General features: G+C 44.5%; 1 protein-coding gene across 5 annotated transcripts; it reads left to right on the forward strand.

Moving 5' to 3' along the window:
- The first annotated feature begins 108 nt into the window (after positions 1-108).
- On the forward strand, positions 109-14655 carry WHR1 (winged helix repair factor 1). 5 transcript variants are annotated; one of them, XM_078388621.1, is made up of 9 exons: positions 109-1945; positions 3954-4612; positions 7620-7720; positions 7883-8028; positions 9630-9725; positions 9814-9953; positions 11667-11764; positions 12679-12826; positions 14086-14655. In XM_078388621.1, the coding sequence occupies exons 3-9, from the start codon at positions 7636-7638 to the stop codon at positions 14129-14131; spliced, it is 759 nt and encodes a 252-aa protein (XP_078244747.1). In that variant the 5' UTR covers positions 109-1945; positions 3954-4612; positions 7620-7635; the 3' UTR covers positions 14132-14655. The 5 variants fall into 5 exon arrangements, with proteins under 5 accessions (XP_078244747.1, XP_078244745.1, XP_020666835.3 ...); XM_078388619.1 differs by having other exon boundaries at positions 3954-4310; XM_020811176.3 differs by having other exon boundaries at positions 3954-4191.
- Positions 14656-15486: the final 831 nt, after the last annotated feature.

Here is a 15486-nt window from a genome sequence, read left to right on the forward strand (position 1 = left end):
CGCGGCGCGTCGATAACGTCATCACAGGGCGGCGGCCGAGGAGCGAGGCCGGCGGACCTTCCCTTTTTTTTGCCCGTTTTCGCCAGGAGGGTCCTGCAATTACAAGCCTGGCCAGCAGATGGCAATCACAGCTCGCCTTTGTCCTCTTCCTGAAGCGGCGGCGCAGCTGTACAGGCGAATTAAGGCTTTCAACCGCCTGTAGTAATGGGAGGAAGAGGAGAGTGGCCTACCTTACAAGGGTGCTTGTTATATCAAATAATAGGCAGAATGCGCCAAATAGTACGTGCCATGTGTTCTTGAATTGCGGTGCCGGAGGAGACACTTGAGAGTCCCCTGGACTGCAAGGAGCACAAACCTTTCCATTTTGAAGGAAATCAACCCTGAGTGCTGACTGGAAGGACAGATCCTGAAGGCTCCAGTACTTTGACCATCTCATGAGAAGAGAAGACTCCTTGGAAAAGACCTTGATGTTGGGAAAGTGTGACGGCAAGAGGAGAAGGGGATGACAGAGGACAAGATGGTTGGACAGTGTCAGCAAAGCAACCAAAATGAATTTGACCCAACTCCGGGAGGCAATGGAAGACAAGAGCGTCTGGCGTGCTCTGGTCCATGGGGTCACGAAGAGTCGGACATGACTTAACGACTAAACAAGTACAATGTGTTCTTGTTATTATCACAACTGTTTTTCTATTCGCCAACTACGTGAAAAGTGAAAGGGAGGGCTTCCTTCATCTTTGGCCATTGCATAGAAGAAAGTTTCAGCAGGTACAGCTTGTCATGCAAGCTTTGTTGTCACACTGTGATGTGCCATCAAGTTACTTTGGGTGCCTCTGTGAGTCCGTGACTTCCAGCAGGTCATGTTGTTAGCAACCCTGCATGGGTCTTTTACTGATTCAATCCATCTCACATTGGGTCTTCCTCTTTTCCTGTTGCCTTTCGTTTCTACCACTGTTGCCTGCTCCAAGCAGTTTTGTTTTGCCTGAAAAGACAAGAGTCTGAGTCCAGTCATTTCAACGTCTAGTGCAAATTCAGGCTTGGTTTAATCTATTTGTTTTTTGACACTTAATTCAGCAGTCCATGCGTTTCCAACGCCACACTTCAAAAGACATACCCCCCTCCGTGTCAGCTTTCTTCCTTGCCAGTCTTCTGCTTGTTCTGTTGTTTTTTTTATGATGTCATATCAATTTCTTATGTTGCATTTTATTATTATTTATAGTGTTTAATTATCTGTTGTACACCGCCCAGTCTGGCTGCAGGCTAGATGGCATGGTATAAAACGGTTTTTAAAAAATTACAATTTCAGAGGATGATTGTGGTGGTGTACACACCTCTTTGGGGTTGGGGATGTGAAAATGGTCTTGCAGGGCTGGGATGTACGCAGCTCATGGATTGCATGATTCCACTACACTCTTATAGAATTAAGCTGGCCTTCCAAAAAGGCCAATGGACATCAATGGTGACTGTGGTGTAGGGTAGATTGTTAAGGATGGCCCAGGAAGATCAAGCAGGTGAGTTGAGGTCAACCTTCTCTCTCTGAGGTTGACTGAGGTCAACCCCAATCCACCAGTGTTGCATCCGTCGCTGCTGATGCTGAGCTGAAACGCTGCACGGGGCTCATTAATCAGCGGAATGATGTGATGGGACAATTGATCAGGGGAAAAACAGGCACAGTCCAAAACAATCTTTGTCCTCACTCCGAGAACATCCCAGTGGAGGGTCCCATCTGTGAGATATCTTAGTCATTCACCTTTAAGAGCCTCTTCAGCAACTGCCTTACCTTAATTCGTAGAAGGAACTGCCTCTGGGCAGCCTGCTGCTTCTTCCGCATGCCAAGGACTTAGTTAGGATGTTTTGTACCTGAAGAAGGCTTGACATACATACCTCAGTCTGCCTGCTTTGTTTTGTTTATCTAAGAACCGGACTGGATTTACTGCCTGCCAGCTAGGTACGTAGCTGTTCAGGTTTTCATATTATATCTGTTTCCCGGACAACTTAAGTGTTCTGGAGTGTGGATTTCATAGGTTAGCTAATGTTATATTCTTACAGATAAAAACAGATTCCTCTAACTTGTTAAGATTGTATATCTCATGAGGCATAGCCTCCAATCCTCCGGCCAAAACCTTGTTGCGTTAAGATTATGCCATGTAAAGCTGATGTCTTCCCTTTCTGCCTTTAATCACTAATTAAATGCTTCTGATTCCATATCAATCCAGGATCTGAGGATCCCTTTTGTCCTGGAGAAGACTGGGGGGGAGGGGATGGCAGTGGTGGAGATGGAACAACTCCAGGCAATCTTCTCACATTAAAGACTCCCATATTGTCCCAAGGAGGAAAGAGATCCTTAGGGAGCCTCAGAAGCTGCGGGAGGTGGGTTCAGAAGGAGTGATAAAAGTCCACCACTGGTGACTTCATCAATCTTGTGTGGCATAACCTTATGCAACTAGGTTTTGGCCTATATACTTTTAAATAATATATTAATATTTTCATGGAAGGGAACGTCACTGAATTCAGTGGCACTTACTTCTGAGTAGACACGCATCGGTTGCATTGTTACAGGCAATGACTATAGCACATATTGGTTGGATGGGTAGGAAAATTAATTATGATGCATTGCATGCAATGTTATATTGGTGAGCCTATTGGCACACCACATAAATCAGGGGGTCTAATATATTTCCGAGAGAGAGAGATTTCAAATATTTTTGAAATTATGCCCCAGATGGGTGATTTTAGGGGGGGGCAGGGTTTGTTTTCTTTTAATGTTTTATATGGTTTTAATAGTATTTCATAAGACACTCAGAGTAGTGGCATGTTCACTAAATGGGCGAGGTATAAATATAAATAAATAAAATATTTTAAAGCAGGACCAGCCCTACCATTAGGTGGAATGATCTGTCCCCTCCAGACTGTACATATAAAATGCAAGAAAGAAAACAACCATAAAGCAGCAATTGTTGTGGGCTCGTTTCCACACTAAAATCCACTCCCCAACCCCCACACTTGGGCATGTATAGATGCTATTGTTGCTACTGCTAAACCATCAAGAATGCTTGTGGCACCTGAGAGGTTAATAAATGTATGGTAACAAGTCTTTAATCAGATGCATGAAAATGCAGAAATGTCAGATTTGTATTTAGCACACAGGATGATGGGTGGGATTCAATGGCAAATCGCCATTGTTAACCCTGAAAATCGGGTTGATTCTCCGGCAGAGGCAGCAGACTAAGACACGAGACAACCAGCTGTATAGAATGCCAATTATTTATTAACCGCTCGAGGAGGTGCAGACGCCTGCGTTGTTCCTGTGTTGGCTAACGTATTCCTGCTTTGAGCTGAGCCCTAGTGTAAATAAAGGGGGGAAGGAAAATCATCTGAGATAGTAGGAATTCCTTAGACACACATGTGAAAATTACTGCATTACTTGATAATCTGTGTTCTTGGACATCTGGACAATTGAAACTGTACTATCTGCATGAAAATTTGTTGAAAATACTTACTCACACACTGAAATGTTTCTGAAAAGGAACTACAGTACTTTCAAGATTGACAAAGGAGATTTCCAAGGGGGGTTGGGGAAGATTAGCTTAACTATTTGCTTGGAGTTTCTCATTTGCAGGGAAAAAAAAGGTTGAAGGGATCGCTGCCCCCCCCCCCCAGTGGATAGAAAACAGACAGAGGTTGGAAGATCTTCGCCGTTACACCATAGAGCAAAGAAATTTAGTGCTGTAATAAAAATGATAGGATTTCTTTTCCTTGCATATGTATCATCCTGATGGGAATTGTGTTTTTGTTTTAAAGTTTAACTGCTTGTATTATTTCTAAGTTTACTCCATCTAAGGACATGGCTTCTGCCAACACAATTTCTTAGTCTTTTAACTGCCACAGGGCGATTCTTCCGGCATAAAATCCAAAATAGCTTCCAATTTGTTCCTCACGCTTTCTCTCCCAACCAGCGTTCCCATATCCAAAATGGCGGCGATATTGGCTTCCTTCCCTTTCACCCTGTGCAAAATCAAGATGGCCACCATCCGGCAAAAGGCCCAACCTTATACGTCGCCTTAGCCGTCAATCAATGTTGTCTCCCTCCCCACCGGGCCAAAGATGGAGGAAGCGGCGTGGCGCGGGTATTGAAAGTGACGTCATCTTTTGACCACGAATACCGAGCGGAGGCTTGACAGTCGGCTGACCCAGGTGAGGACTGAGAGGGGAGACGAAGAGGGGCTTTGGGGAAGGAAGGTGTGTCGCAAGACGGTGACGTCATCGCCAGATGCCTGTGCTGGGCATTGAATGGGAAGAGCAGAAATCTCTCGGTTGGGAATGAGAAGTGTTTAAATGGGGATGGAAAGGAGATCTTGGGTATGAATAGGAAAGGAAGTGGGGAAAGGATAGACTGATCCAGGTGGAAAAAGAGTGTTAAGGAGGTGGATCTCGGGAGACAAAAATGTTCCTAGCCATGAGAAGGCAGGAATCTCTGGAAAAGACAAGGTGGAAAGGAAATGAGGAAGACCAAATAGGAGATGGACTGACTCCTTCAAGGAAGCCACAGGCTTGAGTCTGCAAGACCTGAGCAGGGCAGTTGCGGGAGGTTTTGGAGATCACTCATAAGTAGAAGGTGACTTGACAACACATAACAAGAAAGAGATGTTTGGTTTTCTCTTATAAAGCGGTCTCTAGTTCATGAAATGTTTGGCCATAATAAAGGGTGGCTAAAGATCCCTGGCTGAGGGTTATATATTAGTTAGTTTTCTATCCCTCCTTTTGTGTGATAAGTTCAGGGCTGCCAGCACTTCATGTGCACAATAATCCTGTAAGGTAAGAGAGACTGGGAGAGAAGGAGTAACTGGCAGAAGGTTACCCAGTCCGTTTAATGGCTCAGTGTGATGGCGACAGCCTGGAAGCTAGACGGGGGAATCTTGAGGGCTGGGTGAGGGTGAGAAGGAAGGGATGTGTAAGGTGGTTTTTTGACAACAGAGGGCTGAACTAAATGTGAAGCTGGAAGGGTTGGTTATCCATATTTCATCTAGTGATGTCTCTACATTTTAAAGCCAAATACAGAGTGGGGACTGGGGAGGTAGGAGTGAATCCTCCCTGTATCTTACATTATTTCAGATTCTTCCCTGGCTTCAGGATCTTTTCCAAGCTGGAAGGAATAATCTCTGGATGGAAGAACCAGAGGAAGCAGTGCTTCCTCTCCTACACTTAGTCTTTTTTTTTTAACATGACACCCTAATCCGGCTGTATGTTTTCACGGGGCAGAGGCTACCCTATCAGGTGCGCACCAGCTCCTTGAACTGGTATACTGTAGATCCCCAACTAATGTCTGGATTCACATGCTTGGTTCTTTCACTTCCATGCCTTCATCTGTTTTGCTTCCTAAAAGAAGCAAGTGAGATGGAGGGGAAGACCATTGAGGGATGTTGTGCTTTTAAATACTGCACATTGCAATGTCAAAAACTGAGCAACGTAAGAGAAAATTCAAATGTAGAAATCAGTCCCCGGGTGGATCAGGAACTCCTGTGGGATGAATAAAACATTTAATTTGTTGTTTGGTGCACACTTGACTTGTTTTACTGGTCCTACTCTTCTGGTTTTGCAACATGGTGTATAAAAAATTAAAAACTACAGTCTTCCAGAAGTGGCGATGAAGCCAGAAGAGGAAAACTTGTCTGTTGTAAGATATAGATGCAAGACCAGAATAAATGTTGAAAATATTTAAAGGTATGGATTGAAATAGATCCACCACTGACATGGTATTCTCCCTCCGACAGTTGCAGGAGAAATGCAGGGAACAACAACAGCCACTCTTAGTGGCCTTCATAGACCTTACAAAAGCATTTGACTTGGTTAGCAGGGATGGCCTTTTCAAAATACTTCCCAAGATTGGATGTCCACCTCGTCTCCTTAACATCATCAGGTCCTTCCACGATGGAATGAAAGGCACTGTAGTTTTTGACGGCTCAACATCAGATCCCTTTGACATCCGAAGCGGAGTGAAACAGGGCTGTGTCCTCGCACCAACACTTTTTGGGATCTTTTTTGCTGTCATGCTGAAGCATGCCTTTGGAACTGCAACAGAAGGTGTCTATCTCCGGACTAGATCAGATGGAAAGCTCTTTAATCTCTCTAGATTGAGAGCGAAGACCAAAGTCCAACTGAAATGCATGAGGGACTTCCTCTTTGCAGACGATGCAGCCATTGTTGCCCACTCTGCTGAAGACCTCCAACAACTCATGAACCGTTTCAGCAAGGCCTGCCAAGACTTTGGACTAACAATCAGCCTGAAGAAAACACAAGTCATGGGCCAGGGTGTGGACTCGCCTCCCTCTATTACCATCTCCACACAAGAATTGGAGGTTGTTCATGACTTTGTGTACCTTGGCTCAACCATCTCTGACACCCTCTCTCTAGATGTCGAGCTGGATAAACGCATTGGGAAAGCAGCCACCATGTTCTCTAGACTCACAAAGAGAGTATGGCTCAATAAGAAACTGACAACACATACCAAGATCCAGGTCTATAGAGCCTGTGTCCTGAGCACACTCCTGTACTGCAGCGAGTCCTGGACACTTTGTGCCCGGCAGGAGAGGAAGCTGAACACCTTCCATATGCGTTGCCTACGACGGATTTTTGGTATCACCTGGCAGGACAGAGTTCCAAATAGAGTAGTCCTAGAACGAGCTGGAATTTTCAGCATGCATACATTACTGAAACAGCGACGTCTACGCTGGCTTGGGCACGTTGTGAGAATGGCTGATGGTCGGATTCCAAAGGATCTCCTATATGGAGAATTAGTGCAGGGAAATCGCCCCAGAGGGAGACCACAGCTGCGATACAAGGACATCTGCAAGCGGGATCTGAAGGCCTTAGGAATAGACCTCAACAGATGGGAAACTCTGACATCTGATCGTTCAGCCTGGAGGCAGGCAGTACATCACGGCCTCTCCCAATTTGAAGAGACCCTTGTCCAGCAGGCTGAGGCAAAGAGGAAGTCACAAAGGAAGCAAAACCAGGGAGCTGGACAGGGGACAGATTGGATTTGTCTCCAGTGTGGAAGGGATTGTCACTCTCGAATTGGCCTCCTCAGCCACACTAGACGCTGTTCCAAGTCCTCCATACAGAGCACGATACCATAGTCTTTCGAGACTGAAGGATGCCTACTACTATGGATTGGCTAGCATACAGTGCTAAAAATGTTTTAAAAGGCATTCTGAACACAGGAAGATTGCAGGGTGTTTCTTACCATGAAACTAGGCTTGTGCAGTGGATTGTAAGAGGGGATACCGTTTTTAGTGGCAGAGCATAAAGAAGCTTTTTTTGAAGGAGGCCTCGGACAGAGATGGGAAAAGCATGGCCAGTGGTCATTTGGCTAGCAAATTCTAGGAGTCCCAGAATTTGATAGCCAAATGGTCACTGATTGTAAAGATTTCTGAGTGCTGTAGTCCCCAACAAGGGCGAGGGGAGGCTAATTCCCCCCCCTCGCTCTGGTTAAGAAAGAGATGTAAACAGGAGTTATTCTTGCAGGAGGAAATGGATGGAAAAGAAATAGAGAGTGGGTAAAAGAAGCCAAATGAGTTTTGACTCTGGAACAGCTGTATAACAACCCCATCTTCTGTTTTTAGCTTTCCTTTTGGCCACATGAAGCGCCAGCGTCAGCTCTTATCTGATACTTTTAAGGCGAAAAAGCCACGGCTGCCACTTGGATTGGAGCCTTTGGAACAGGGTAAGAAAGGAGATGTTCTGACCTGCAGCATCAGAACGGGGGCAAGCGGGCGGGCAAGGGTGAGCAAGAGAGCCACTGGAAAACATGAGAAAGAGAGATTTCATCTAAGAAGGGTGGGGTGTTGGGTCTCCTTGGTTCTTACGTAGTGTTTTTCTTTCCTAGAGGGCCCGAAGGCAGTTGAATCTGCACTCCAACACTTGGCATCTCTCTTCCCTCGCAAATTATTTGAGGATTCGTTGCCACCCTTGATTCTGAAACACCAGATCTACAGCATCGTCAAAGACCGCACAACGGTGGACAGGCAACTGGTAAGAGACCGCCTTCTCCTTTTCTGAAATCCCAACCTCTAATATGGATTTGTCCATCTCGATTCGGTCTCCAGTTAGCTTCTCTGGAACCCCCTTGATCCTGTAGCAATGAAGAAGATAAGGCATAAGATGGGCACAAGATTAGGAGGATCTGGACCAGAGGTGTGGAACACCACATAAGCACTTCTTATTTTTCCAGTGCTTTTCTTGTTGCTTATTTGTTAAGTCGTGTCCAACTCTTCGTGACCCCATGGACCAGAGCACGTCAGGCCCTCCTGTCTTCCACTGCCTCTCGGAGTTTGGTCAAATTCATGTTAATAGCCTCGATGACACTGTCCAACCATCTCGTCCTCTTCTCCTCTTGCCCTCACACTTTTCCAACATTGGGGTCTTTTCCAGGGAGATTTCTCTTCTCATGAGATGGCCAAAGTATTGGAGCCTCAGCTTCAGGATCTGTCTTTCTAATGAGCACTCAGGGTTGATTTCCTTCAAAATGGATAGGTTTGTTCTCTTTGCAGTCCAGGGGACTCTCAAGAGTCTCGTCCAGCAGCACAATTCAAACGCATCTATTCTTCGTCTGTCAGCCTTCTTTAGGGTCCAGCTGTCACTTCCATATGTTGCTACTGGACAAACCATAGCTTGGACTATGCAGACCTTTGTTGGCAAGGTGATGTCTCTGCTTTTAAGATGCTGCCTAGGTTTGTCATCATTTTCCTCCCAAAAAGCAGGCATCTTTTAATTTCGTGGCTGCTGTCACCATCTGCAGTGATCATGGAGCCCAAAAAGTGAAATCTGTCACTGCCTCCATATCTTCCCCTTCTATTTGCCAGGAGGTGATGGGACCAGTGGCCATGATCTTAGTTTTTTCAGTGCAGATGTGAGCAATTTCTGGGGGGGAGGGAAAACTATGTTGCCCCCTCAACACAATGACACAGAATCTAGTGGCAATTACCGGCTGCTCTTACCTCCACCATAGAGTTTTTCCCAATCCTTTCCTAGACCATCCCTGTCTGCTCTGAAAGGAACAGAAAGGAAGGAAAAAGAGGTTTCTTTTGTCCTTGGTCCTGAAAGATAGAGATTAAAAAAATACTGCTATATTACTACTACTGATGGCAGGCTGGGGGCTGAAACACTGGCTAAGGGCAGGCTGGGGACTGTGTGTTGCCCATTCCCTGTTCTAAAAGAACAATATAACACCGGAAGGATAAAGGACACACTAGTGGAAACTAATAAACATTGCTGGAGGATCTTTTGCTCATGTACACAATCTATGAAACAAACACGTGGGGAAACCCAACTTTGAAGACAGCCAGTCCTCTGTCACTGATCATTTTAGCAATGAAAGGAGATATAGTTGAGGATACAAGGAAGTCTACCCAATTCTGCCTTCACACAATGTAGTTGGAGGTGGTAGCAAGGGAAGCATTCCAAAACCACCACCCCCGGTTATTTTCTGATGCAGGGGTTTTCTGGTTGTGGAACACAGCCCCTCCTCTCATCCTCTTCTCTTCCTCCACCTTCTGTTCTCTGCCTGCTGAGTTTGAATGGGGCTGAACATGGAGGCATTAAAAAAAGAAACCAACCCTCCTCTCTTTCCACAGAGCCAACTGAAGGATGAAGGCCAAATCCGGATATTCCAGCATGGCTTCGACGCAGACACTTTTGTCGTGACGTTCACGGAAAATTACAAAGCCAAGGTCTAGCGTCCGTCCAGGGAGGTTTGTAGGTTGAGCAGCTGGAGGTGGAGAGGTGGGGATGATCCGACCCTGTTTCCTTCTCTCTCAGGTACTCGAGTTTGTGTCTGGGAAGGAATTTGCCAGGACAGTGAAGAAGTTCCTGGATTCTGTCCTCAGTTCTTGTCCTGACATCAGTTATGACAAGAAAAGGATGTTGGGAGAGTTTGGCTTCACCGACACAGAGATCACGTGAGCAAACCTTTCCCTTTTGTGGGTGGCAGATTTCCTGTCTTGACCCCTAAAGATAGCTCTTGAAGGACAAGTGTCTCTTAAAATATCTGTGCTGTCCTCACCTTTTCTGCCCTCAATCAACATTTGCTGGGGTGTTGTGACATTCACTGCTTGGGGGTGTTGCCCAGGTAAAACGAGCCTGTGTCACAAATGGATGAATTGTAATGGCTTAAATCCAAATGCTTATCCTGAGGAGAGTAGACCCATAGATTTAAAAGTGAAATGGTGCATCAACACTTCTATACATCCCATTGATTCTGTGAACTTACTCCTGCATTGGGTCTAACAATTAGATTTGAGTCCATTAACTTAAATACTGTATTTTTTTTATCCGATTAAGCACCCTCATCCTTGCGGCTGCCAGTAGCTTGTATCCAGAGCCAAGTTTTATGTTTTGTTTTGAATATTTTTACCTCACCAACAATTAAAAGATAATATTTAAAAACTAAAAACTGAGTGTGCGTATATTTAAAAAAATAATTAAACAAGTAGTGGTCAATCAAACCATTACTGGAAATAGCAAACAGCCATCATCTCCAGAAGCCATTGTTAGTCTCCAAGGACTTGGATTAATCCCTTTTAAAAGACATGAAAATAGTTCTTCTAAGCCTAAGGGATATTCTTGAGTGAGTTTTAAAAAGGATTTATTCTAAAAGGAATGGTTATGAAAAAACAACAACTCCCACTTCCTCGATAGCTGAGGACAAATCATTATGTCATCAAAAGTGATGGACTTGGTTGATCAAGTAGACTGAGGTGGGCCACTTGCAGCCATCCAGATTTTGTTAGAGTTTCTGGCCAGCATACTCAGTGGTGAGGGCTAGTCAGAGCTGTGGTCCAGCAACATTTGAAGAGCCACCCGTGGGCCAACCTTTGATTCGATGAAATGAACAGTGTGGCCCTGTACAGGTTTGCTCAACAACAAATCTTTTGAGTGTAGAAAGCAGTTATGTCCCAGGGTATCCATTGGTTCGTGGTCCTGATGAAGCCCAACAGCAGAGTTCGTGATGTGCAAAACTGAATGCAGCCCATGCATTTCTACCTTTCCATCTCCCTGATAGTCTCCTGTTCTGCAATCCTAAGCAGGTTTGGTGGATTCCCAGATCTGACTGTCAAGCTATATTCAACCTGGGGTGTAACTGAGTGTGGGAAAGTTATTTCTCTGGTACCACAGTTCTACCAAGGAAGACAATTTCTGAAAATTTTAGCCCAACAAATAGTGTTTCCAAGATCTTTGGTACATAATCAGGTGCGACAGTTTTTCTTGTCCACGGCTGACGTCTAGAATATAAGAAGTTGAAGCTGTGTTTACTCAGGCTTCCAAATGCATGTTTTCCTTGGCCAACATACTCTCTCCATAATTTGTGAAACTATTGTGTCTTGGAAGACTCCCTGGAAAAGACCTTGATGTTAGGAAAGTGTGAAGGCAAGAGGAGAAGGGGACGACAGAGGACGAGATGGTTGGACAGTGTCATTGAAGCGACCAACATGAATTTGACCCAGCTCCGGAAGGCAGTGGAAGACAGGAGGGCCTGGCGTGCTTTGGTCCATGAGGTCACAAAGAGTCGGATACGACTTAGGGACTAAAGAACAACAACAACAACTGTGTCGTAAATGCAAAAGAAATTAAGAATGAATATGAATGAAGAAACTATCTGCGTTTGCTTTCAGGCAGCTAGTGAATGCTGGGGTGCTGACCGTCCGTGATGCTGGAAGCTGGTGGCTGGCTGTGCCTGGAGCAGGCCGCTTCATCAAATACTTCCTCAAAGGTTGGTTTATCTCCTGGGATCTCTCCAGAACTGTGATGAGGGAAGACACCTGGCACAGGACTGGCAGGGTTGCAAATTCTTGGGTGTCCTCTCCAGCTTGACAGTTGATACTATCACTGTAGCACAGGGATGATGAACCCTTTGTTCTACAGATGTTTTTGGACTTTAACTCCTAGAAGCTAGTATGATTGATGCTAAGAGACTGGAGCAGGATTTCCCAACCTTGGTTCCCCAGATGTTCTTGGACTACAACTCCCAGAAATCCTGATCAGCACAGCTAGTGGTGAAGGCTTCTGGGAGTTTTAATCCAAGAACATCTGGGGATCCAAGGTCAGGAACCACTGGACTCAAGGATGCACTAGGACTCATGCCTGGCTGGCAAGCTGTCTGTCATCACATCTGGCTGACCATGATTTGAACACAATGTTCAGCTCGATAGATTCATTTGATCTTGTTATATTCATATAATTATGGAGAGTCGTCACTGTTCTATAATTGTGCAGCTGTAGCAGTTAATGTTTGCAGTCCAAAACCTCTAGCAAGCCAAAGGTGTGGAGGACAGCATATTTGAAGGGTTCAAATTCTAGTAACCAATTGATTGGGGTTTTTTCCCCTTCTTTTATGTGCTTATGAACTTGCCCTGTTTTTGCTGCCTAATATTATTGTGTTCACTATTGGTAATTCTTTTATAGTTTCTATTCTTTATTAGTTATGTTCTGTTTTAGATGTTATGTTTCTTACCCGTCTAAGTGGCTTTTATTCTGGTTGTTTGTATTTTACATCATTATGATTTGTTTGCTGCGCAGAGTAGTGGCTCTGCCCCTCGTTGGGCAGGATAAAAATATAAAGGAAATAAATACATACATAATCACATCCAAAGAGAGTGTTCCATTTCTCTGTCTGTCTCTCCGCAGGAAGGAAAGCTGTCTTGGGTATGATCCAAAAAGCCAAATACAAGGAGGTTTTGCTGTCCGACCTGCAGAATCGTCGTGCGCCCAGCGCTGTGAAACTAGGCATACCTTACCACATACATGACATCATTGGAGCCCAGCTGGTTGACTGGTACGGGATTTCTCCCGACCTATCTTTCCCCTGGTGGCATCTTTCCAAGCAATTGGGCATGTTGGATCTCTGCTTTATTGGTTACAACCCAGTAAAAGAAACACAGGTGGAAAGAGCAATGGGGATGGGATATGCTGGATGCCAAAAAGAATGAGAGGAGCCATGGATCGTCATACAAAATGAGTAGCATTAACTAAGAAGTTTAAGAAAGAATGCCCATACTGTGGCATGTATACAGATTTAAAATGTTACATGCAGAATGGGAAATACCCCAAAGCTAAGAAGATTATGTTCCCCCCCAAAAAAAAACTCTATGAAAAGCTCTTCCCCCTCCATTTTTTGCTCTTTAATCAAACTGAGACCCTAATAAAGGCTATGTGATTTGTTATATGAATAGAATTTTGCCATCCCCAGTTCTGTTTTGCCATGGGAGGTGACCTGCTGGTGGCTCAGGGACACTTCGGGGGGGGCACAAGCCACTCGTCACCCTCCCCCGTGCTATAAATTGTGTTTTAAGTTTCTCTTCAATTTTTAATTATTTTGTATAAAGGTGATTTTTTTTTCAGCCCTTGGGCGTTTCATTCACAGATTTCAGCCCAGTACTTATGTAACCAAGGGTGCAATCCTTCACAGTAGGGGTGAGGAATCGGTGGCCCTTGCAGTGTCTTTAGATTAAGTTTCATGAGAAACCAGTGGGACAGTATCTGGGTCGATGTGGGTGGGGTTGGCGTGAAAGATGTGTATGAATTCAAGATTCTGCGGGGGGCCCGGGTCCCTGGGGCTGAGCATTTGGGTGGCAGGCGAACAGAGCTTGCAACTCATGAGTCAGGAAGTTTCCAAGTCAAACTTCACATCCTCTGTGAACTTGCAAAACGACCCTACCCCAGAGGTGGAAAACAGACCTTCCCAGATGTTGATAGGCTGCAGGTCTCAGCATTGCTCACCCTTGGCTGTCCTAGCTGGGGGTTAAAGGGGATGCAGTCCAGCCCTAGGTAGAGGGGCTGCAATTTGCTCATCATGCCCGCTGAGCCCCCATAAGGGTAAACAACATTAGCCTACTTAACGGGCTTCTTAGGCTTCCATTAAAGTTCAGTGGTGGTGTTCTCTTGCTGTGTGCTTGAGCCTGGAATAGAAATTAAATGTACAAAAGCAGTTTTATTTTCCCTCCCTTTTTCCAGAGTTTGTAGAAGCTTTGGCTGTGGCCCTTTCCGGCCTTTTGGACATGACAACCTCTCTCTTATTACTTTTCTTTCCCCCAGCGTCCCGACGAGCACTGGCACTCTTCTCCGACTGGCTGATGATTAACCAGAGGTTGCTTTGTGCTGGAGCAGAGCAGAGCAGTGCCCGGAATGAACCGACCTCCTTTGGGTCACTCGGCGTTTACCCCGGTGTACAAGGATTTCTGCCTGGGCCGCCAGCAACAGTGTGGACAGAAGGACTTTGGCATTCCTGGCAAACTGACCTTTATTTATTAACAAACATTGTATTTTTGCACTTAATATGGGTCTGTGGGAGAAGGCAGCGTAGCAGGACCTGTGACGGTCGTGTAACAACTGTGATGTGATACAAGAGTGTGTTGAAAGTGGGAGCGCATGAAATGCAGTCTTTGGACAGAATCCAGAGGGGATGAAGCATCCCATCATACCTACCAATCCAGGATTAAAATGGCCAAGATTAAATAGTCAGCCCCAACATGCAAACCCCAATTTATCCCTTATAGTAAACATTGAGTGGTTTGTTTGTTTGTTTGTTTTTGCCTTGTATTTTTTCTTTCTCCTGCCAAGAGTTTATGAAAGACCTTTATGCTGAATTAAACAGTTTCTTTCACAGTCTTGTGACTTTTTGTTCTCTATAAGGGTTCTGAAAAGGTGTCCTTTCTCACCTGAACAGAGAGCTAAAGGATGTGCTTATGTACTTGAAAGGAGGGGCAGGATCTGTTCTCCATTGTCCCAGAATGCAGGACATGTAATAATGGGTTCAAGCTTCAGGAAGCCAGATTTAGTCTGAAAAACAGGAAAAACCTATTCAGTATTGGAGCAGTATGACAATGAAACCAAATACCTTGGAAGTTGGTGAGCGCCAAGGGCAAGTCAGAATTGATGGCACACAAATATTGTCCCTGATAGGTTGAACATCTGGACGGGAAACAGATGCCAGCCCCTATGAAAGGTGTTCCTTTTTAATATTTGCATATTCATTGTTTTAGCTTTAATATTTATTTATTTATTTATTTATTTATTTATTTATTTATTTATTTATTTAGCTTATATGCCGCCCACTCTACCAAAGGTCACTGGGCGGCTTACAACAATTGAAATTCAATTAAAATACAATAAAAGATAAAATGATTAAAATACAATTTAAAATGATTAAATTAAAATAATATTGTCTTTTAATGATGTAAGTTGCCTTTTTATAGTCATTCTTCTTCGCTTTAAATACTGTCTTTGAATGATGTAAACCACTCATGGTTTCCAGCTTTAAAAATTATCTTTCAAGGGTATAAGCTGCCTTGGGTTCTTTTTAAGGAGAAAGTTAGGGTAAACTTATTTTAAATAAATGGTGGGAATTGTAGACTAGAGTTCACCGTTACATTTCCATCTACTGTATCTGAATGAAAGGTGGGTAACTGTAGCCCTCCAGATATTTTTGAACTAGTT

Source organism: Pogona vitticeps, chromosome 2 (assembly GCF_051106095.1).
Source record: "Pogona vitticeps strain Pit_001003342236 chromosome 2, PviZW2.1, whole genome shotgun sequence".
NCBI lineage: Eukaryota > Metazoa > Chordata > Lepidosauria > Squamata > Agamidae > Pogona > Pogona vitticeps.